This window comes from Nycticebus coucang, chromosome 14, assembly GCF_027406575.1.
Source record: "Nycticebus coucang isolate mNycCou1 chromosome 14, mNycCou1.pri, whole genome shotgun sequence".
In the NCBI taxonomy this organism is placed as follows: domain Eukaryota; kingdom Metazoa; phylum Chordata; class Mammalia; order Primates; family Lorisidae; genus Nycticebus; species Nycticebus coucang.
In genome coordinates, this window is record NC_069793.1 from 60,022,435 (window position 1) to 60,030,428 (window position 7,994).

Genomic DNA, 7,994 nt, shown 5'->3' on the forward strand with positions numbered 1-7,994 from the left:
TCCTGGTTTTTGTTAAAATGTGGACATTTTGACTATTAAAATTGATAACTGTAGAAATCAGAGCCTCTGCCCCCAGCCCATGTCTTTTCAACTTAAGAGTTTGCAGTTGTTCCTCATGGTATTGGTTTATTTAGTCCTTCTGAACCAATTTTGAATAGTCTGTATTCATTCCTATTTGTAGCCATTAAGTCTGTGTTGATTAGCTTAGTAGTCATTTTGTGATTCAACAAAAATATCTTTAAATTCCTAGAACTAGAAAAATTCCTAGAATAAGAAGAAATTCCAGTCTTTTAGATGGGCTCTGTGTGTGTGTTGAAGAATTCCTTCAACATTCAACCAGGCAATTTACAACTCTGCCTTAATCTTCATTTCCTGCCATACAGAGCCTCTGCTGAGATGGATGTGAGGACTGAAGGCTTTCTCATCTCTTTTTTTAGGAGCACCCACCTGGGGCATGCTTGTGAGCTTCTGGGTTCCCAGAAATATGTGGGAGATTTTTGAAGCCCTTATTCCCTAGTCTTTTCTCCCAAGCTTTTCAGTATGTCTCTTATTTCCCCAACTGTCTTTTTTTTTTGCCTCAGATGGCAGAGGTGAATACATTCGTATTTACATATTTTTGACACAGGCTCTCAGGTAGCTGACTCTCTACCCTGGAAGAGTTCTGATTTAAGTGAAATAATTGTCTCAGTGCATCTGTCCTTTATGAACCAAAAGACTGGTTTTAATACCCACAATTCTGTGAGAACAAGGTCTGTTCTTTTCCTTCTGACACCATAAACCCATACAAAAAAAAAAGAAAAAAGAAAAAAAATGGGCTGCTATTTTTAAGTCAACCACTGAACTGGGGCAGTTGAGTTAGAATGTAACAAAGATCAAGTGTTCACCTTGCTGCTACCAGTCTTTGATCCATTCCAATAAAATTGCTTCTGATAGTTTGTGCCAGTTTACTTGCTATTTGGAGTTTCTTAACTCACTCTTTTCAAACTGAAGGCACTGCACAGGGTTTTACTTGTGGTCCTGATCTGCTTGCCTGTCAAGCTTAGCAGGATTGTGTACACACAGCTTCTTCAGTGCCCAGAGCAGGACATGCTAGCCAGAGGCACCCCATGCCCCTCACCTTCCTCAGTATCTCCCTGGGATGCTTTTGTAGAAGACAGTCTCTAGTAAGATTATCTCCTTATTAACAACTTTTCCCAGCACCAAAGAATGTGAATTTCTAGCAAGTTCCATCAGCACAGCATGATAGCATTTTTTTTTCCATTTTGTGCCTTCTCCAATAAGGCATGGATCTCAGTCCAGGGACCTCTTTCCTGGGCAATCCATCTCAACTCTGGTGGCAGTGCTGCTCCTTACACCTATTATTCTTATATTATTTAGAATTTTCTCTTTTTTCTACTCAATTTCTTGATAATCCATTCCCTTATTATAGTTAATAATTATTAATATTAAGTTTCCCTCATTTAAATTATGATTTATCTCTCCTGATTAGACCCAAAATTATATATTGGAAGAATGAAGCATACTAGAGATTGCTATGGATCATGAATTCAGTAAAGCTTCATAGTCAAGTAGACATTAATTTTGATAGTGTAGTTGAGAATACTAAAAGTTCTCAAATATTTTCAAAATAGAAGGGATTACTTTAAAAATTAACAATGGCTCAGAAATATAATTCCAAGTTATTATAGTAAAACTCATTGTTCTATCTATGCTTTTTAACAAACTACTCTAAACTTAGTGGCATCAAACAACACTTATTTTATTAGGCTTACAAATTTTGTCTGCCAGGAATTCAAGAAGAGTGCAGTGAGGATGGTTTACATCTATTCCACAATATTTGCTGTCTCAGCTAAGAAGACTCAAACATCTGGGGGTGGTCACGTTTTTAGGTGCTGAGATCATTAACATTTTCTTTATTCTCACGGATTCCTGGGTCTGCATGATTCCAAGGCTGGACTCAGCTGGGCTTTTGAATAGAGTCCCCTTGCATGGCCTGATCATGTGCTTCTTAGTGCCTGGCAGCTAGATTCTGATGGGGAGCATCCTGGAGTGAGCCTTCAGGGAACAAATACTCCAAGAGACACAAATAGATTCTGAATGGCTTTTTTGGACTGGACATTTGTCACATTCTGTGGTTAACGATTAATCACTGAAGCTCAGATTCAATGGGGAAAGAATTAGATTCAATCTTTTGGTAGAGAGTTGTTAATGCTACATTGCAAAAGAGAATGTGAGATGGGAGATACTACTGTGGTCATCTTTGGGATATCTTTGGGATACACCATACCAGAAAGATGTTCAATGAAGAAAAAAAGTGACATAAACATGTTAAAGTTCCTATTGAGCTTGAAATTGGGAGGGGAAAATACGGCATAAGTGTTATATAATTTGAGCATGTTAATAAAGAAGAATAAGTTGAGGGCAGCGCCTGTGGCTCAAAGGAGTAGGGTGTCAGCCCCATATGCCGGAGGTGGCGGGTTCATGCCCAGCCCCAGGCAAAAACTACAAAAAAAAAAAAAAAGTATAAGTTTGAATGTGTTCATAAAATTATGAATACAACAACCTGTCAAATAAATGTATTTAATAAAGCTTTCAAATCAATGAAATACAGCAGTATTTCTCAACCTGTGGGTAGTGACCCACAGGAACTGTATTAAAGGGCTATAGCATTAGGAAGGTTGAGAATCCCTGAAATAGAGAGATCTGTGAGAGAGATCAACTCAGCAAAAGTTAATAGAAGGAAAAAGCCAGCAAAAAGCTAGGCAGAGGAAAAAACAAATATAGACTTATGATAAATGTGGATGGTCCTTAATGTCCCTTCTTAAGATTTGATTAAAAATAAGGACCCTTGTCAGTAAAGTGGGAAATGCAAAAAACAAACAAACAAAAAAGAAACTCAATTAAAGCTGTTTCCAAAAGATAGGCTAAAATTAAAATGTTAAAGGAATATGGAAATCTAAATGGGAAATGACAAATAGCCAAATAAAGATAAAGCAATATAGCAGTATTAAAATTGTAGAAAGCAAAACATATGGGTGAATATAACACACATGACAAAGGTAAGTAGTTCATAAAAATTAAACAAAATGCATGATCATTTTTTATTCTCATGAATATAGAGAAGAAAATAATAAACTGTACAAATCTTTCTTATGTGTCAGAATTTTTGCTGAAACTCCCAAGATGAATATTAAATGTTCATGTCTTTTCTTTTCTTTTTCTTTTTTAAATGTTCATGTATTTTCAAATAATGGAGAGACACATCTCTTCATAACTTGTTGAGAATGGTCTACAATTTGGGCTGCTACACATAGACTCATACTATATAATTTTCAATGAATAAAAAAATGAAAAAAAAAAAAAGAACTATACGAATAGCAGTTTGAAGGCATCTTTAAGGATGGTTCAGCATTACCATCTACCAGAGTCATGTAACCTGCTTGAACCTCAGTATTGCCATTCACCAGTAGATCAATTTATATAATTATCCAAACTTAGCCCCACTTCCCCTCTGTTTGTAGAAAGGATCAATGATATCTCAGAGGGTTACTATGAAGATTATATGAAATTAGTCGAGCCTTTGTGGGAAAGTACTCTGCAAACTGTGAAGAACTCTGCAGGGTTTAGATATTGTTATTACCCTGACCTTCAGGGCTGAAACAATGGAAGGTTGGGATAAGTTAAAGTCCTTTTCTGTGCTTGTCTCTCTCGCCTCTTATTGGATGTTTGCTTCAGTCTGAATGAGTGGCCGTGGTTGAGGAAGGATGAAGCAGCCACTCTTTCTGGAAGAAGTCCATTGCTTTTTGGTGTGCTTGTGCCAATTTATAGTCTCACAAGCTGTCTATGTGTATAAGTGTCAATCTTGGGGTAGCATCAGTAGTTAAGGATATTTCACTTGTCTATTCTTACATATTATCTAGATGATAAGAAATATGCTTATCATTTTAAAATACATATTTTGATTAACAATGACAGTTTACATGACTTTATTGGCCATCTTTTTTTCCAGTTAGATTATAGATTAAAACCCAAGTCAACTGAGATCTAAAACCTCTGTCTTTTTCTAACACCTTAATGGTTTCCTAAATCTGAAATTACATGGACACCTTTTCACCCAGCCCAAGCAGTCTCTGAAAGCTGAGTCTGGGCTCATGAATCCTGAGTGCATAGACCATGGGGTTGAGTGCAGAGGGGATGACATTGTGCAGCACATTAAGGAGTACAGGGATAAGGGGAATCTTCTTCTCTGCAAGATGTGCGACAGACACCACAATGATAGCTGTGTAGAAGAAGAGGATGAGGGTGAGGTGGGAACTACAGGTGCTCAAAGCCTTGGACATTGCTTCTGCTGAGTTGAGCTTCAGCACGGAGTGAAGGATTAGAGCATAGGAAGAAAATACCATAACTATATCACTCCCAACCAGGATCCATGCTAGCATCAGTTGGTAAAATTTGTTCACAGTGATGTCATCACAAGCTAAACCAATAACCCCCAAATTAGAGCAGAGGCAGTGATCAATTTTATTGCTGGAGCAGTAGTTTCTCTGGGCAGCTAATATAGGAACTGGGATGGTCAAGAGGCCATTCTTTAGCATCATGAATCCTGTGGCTTCGAACGCAAAAGCTTTAGTGACTGTTGAGGTGTATTGAAGGGGATGACAGATGGCTATGTATCTGTCCACCGTCATGCAGAGGAAGACACCAGACTCCATGAAGAAGAAACAGTGGATGGCATAGAGCTGAGCAAAACACTCAGGGAGGCTGATGGCCTTGGCATCAAACCAGAGGATGGCCAGGATCTTGGGCATGATGGTTGTAGCCAGGCCAACGTCCACCACTGCCAATACTCCCAGAAACTGGTACATGGGTTTGTGTAGCCTGTGCTCATGTTGAATGGTGATCACGATGAGGACGTTGGCATTGAGAGCTAAAAGGTAGAGTAGAGCCAGGGGCAGAGAGAGCCAGTGCTGCCACTCATGAATGCCTGGGAGCCCCATCAGGATGAACTGGAAAATATGGAGTTTCGAGCTGTTGGTAACACTGGTGGAGGTGTCCATGGTACAGTCTCAGTGTCTGTCTATAAAACTAAACAGAAGGAGGTTTTGTTTAATGGTTCATCTGAGACTTGTGGTAAGAGATCCTCAGCAATGTTTATAAAAATGTTCATAAATGACCATCAACTTTTTTTGGCTTCTGGAAATTTTCCACAGAGGGACTACAAAAATGTCAATATAAAGGGCGGCGCCTGTGGCTCAGTGAGTAGGGCGCCGGCCCCATATGCCGAGGGTGGCGGGTTCAGGCCCAGCCCCGGCCAAACTGCAACAAAAAAAATGGCCGGGCGTTGTGGCGGGCGCCTGTAGTCCCGGCTGCTCGGGAGGCTGAGGCAAGAGAATCGCGTAGGCCCAGGAGTTGGAGGTTGCTGTGAGCCGTGTGACGCCACGGAACTCTACCCGAGGGCGGTACAATGAGACTCTGTCTCTACAAAAAAAAAAAAAACCAAAAAAAAAAAAAAAAAAAGATAAAAAAAAAAAAATGTCAATATAAGTTATAAACAGAAAATAGAATGGCTATGCGTCATCACTGCTTGTATGTCTCATAACCACGTTGAAATATATCAACAATAATATTATCAGTAATAGGTAACAAGTATTAATATTTTTTATTTTCCTTTTTGCAGTTTTTGGCTGGGGCTGGGTTTGAACTCGCCACCTCCAGTATATGGGCCGGTGCCCTACTCCTTTGAGCCACATGCACCACCCCATTTTTCTGTGTTATTTTTACACAGTTTACATGGTTACAGAGAGATAATTTTGTATTTTGGCTTTGTCTTTTAGTCGGATATTCTAAGAGATAATGTAAAAAATTATTCCATAGATGAGTAATTGAACCAAAGACTTTCCAATATCATTAAAACTATCTAATCTTGACTCTCCTGATCAAGAGTGAGACCCTGTATCTACTAAATATAAAAATATTAGCTGAGTTCCATGGCACATGCCTGCTTTCCCAGTTACTAGGAAGGCTAAGACAGGAGAATCTCTTGAGACCAGAAGTTTTAGGTGGCAGAGAGTAATGATGATGCCACTGCACTCTAGCTGGGCAATAGAGCAAGACTCTTTGTCTCAAAAAATAGTAATCTTAATGTTAAAGGTTGCTTTAAATTTTAATATTTGGCTATTTCAAACTTTATTGGCTAATATTTTTTCTTTTAAGATTATTTCCTTTGAGTAGAATTTCAAAAGTGACACCAAAGTGATATATATGTATATATATATATATATATATCAGAAAGGATATAACCATGTCAACATTTTGTTTTGAATAGAATTATAATTTTATATTGAGATATAATAGGCAAGATAAAAATTCAAATAAAATGAGGAAGACAAACAATGAAAAGTAACTCCTGTGTTTGGGCCTCCCAAACCTCTTTTCTTTTCACCAGAGACAGCCAGTAATGCTACTTTCTTGGCAATCTTTCCAAAGATGGTTTGTATATGAATAAGAAAATGTATATGTATATGTGTAACAAAACCAAATGTTAGTATATTAATACCACTTTTCTCCTTTTTTCCCTTTTCTTTTTTAACTTAATAGAGACTATTCCATATCAGCATATAGACAACACTCACTGTTGTTAAGTTGCACCATTTTCTACCACTCAGATGTTTTATAACTGAGTTTTTATTTATTTTTTATTGATATGTAGTATATAATAGTTGTGCATATATTTGGGGTCCATGGTATAGTTTGATATGTGTATACAATGTGTAGTGATCAATCAGAGTGATTAGAAGATCCACTACCATAAAGTTTATGGGGGCAAGACATGATTGCAAGAGGGACTTTACCTAACAATTGCAATCAGTGTAACCTGGCTTATTGTACCCTCAATGAATCCCCAACAATAAAAAAAAAAAAAGAGAGAAAAAGAAAAAGAAAAAATAAATAAATAATAAAATAAATAAATAAATAAAAAAGAACACTGTATCTATAAAACAACAACAACAAAAAATTTCAAAAAGGTCAATGTGAAAGACTGAACAGAGTGATGCAGCTTTGAATTCCATGTTAAGACATTGGTTTTCACCCTAAATGCCCCCTAACTTCTGAGGATTTTAGGCAGAGCAACACAATTGAATTTGCTGTTCAAAGGCCAATCTGACTGTAACTGGAAAACTTAACTAGGAGGAGAAGTAGAACTGCTACTCTAACAGTGGTCTACAGACCACTGCTCACAGGTCTACGACAAGATTACTATAGAAATTTGTAAGATTATGTTCATCCCCACTGGCTCTCATGATAAAAAAAAAAACCTCAAAAACTGAAGTTTGTGACCGTTTTAAAACATGACCCCATCAAAATATGATGAAAAACAGGGCATTAGCACAATACCTGCTCATAAGCTATTTGCAGTGTCTGACTAACCTGGCAGATGCCACCTTAATGCAGGGAGTGAATTTCATGTCCCAGTAATAAGACACAGGGTCAGCAGGATACCCCTATGTGATGCACCGAGGAGGGCACAGCATCACTTCTGCAGCATTCTGGCAAAAATGCATAACCTCAATCGACCATAAAAAACATCAGAAAAACCCAAACAGAGGGGCATCTTACAAAATAACTACCCAGGACACTTCAAAAGTGTATGGTCATGAAAGACGGACAAGGAAAGACAGTGTCCCAGACTAAAAAGATCTGAAGACTACATGCAACGTGGGATCCTAGATTAGAACCTGAACCAGAAAAAAGACGTTAGTCGGAAAACGGGCAAAACTGGAATATGATCTGCAGTCTAGTTAATAGTACTATACAAACCTTAACTTGCTGACTTTGATATCTATACAGCAGCTATGTGAGATGATAATATCAGTAGAAGCTAGCTGAAGGGCACATGGAAATTCTTTGTACTGCTTTTGCAACTTCTCTATAAGGCTAAAATTATTTCAAACTTTAAAGTTTTTCTTATATGGCTCCTGGGTCTTTGACTCCTC

The 7,994-nt window shown here is 37.9% G+C and overlaps 1 protein-coding gene across 1 annotated transcript; it reads right to left on the minus strand.

Moving 5' to 3' along the window:
- Window positions 1-4,094: 4,094 nt before the first annotated feature.
- LOC128564421 (olfactory receptor 56B4-like) lies at window positions 4,095-5,057 on the minus strand. The gene has a single exon (XM_053559903.1). It carries the CDS (start codon window positions 5,055-5,057, stop codon window positions 4,095-4,097), a length of 963 nt encoding a protein of 320 aa, XP_053415878.1.
- Window positions 5,058-7,994: the final 2,937 nt, after the last annotated feature.

What these genes read in the sequence shown, in the direction of transcription:
- LOC128564421 (XM_053559903.1), bottom strand. Translation starts at nt 5,057, where the DNA reads ATGGACACCTCCACCAGTGTTACCAACAGCTCGAAACTCCATATTTTC.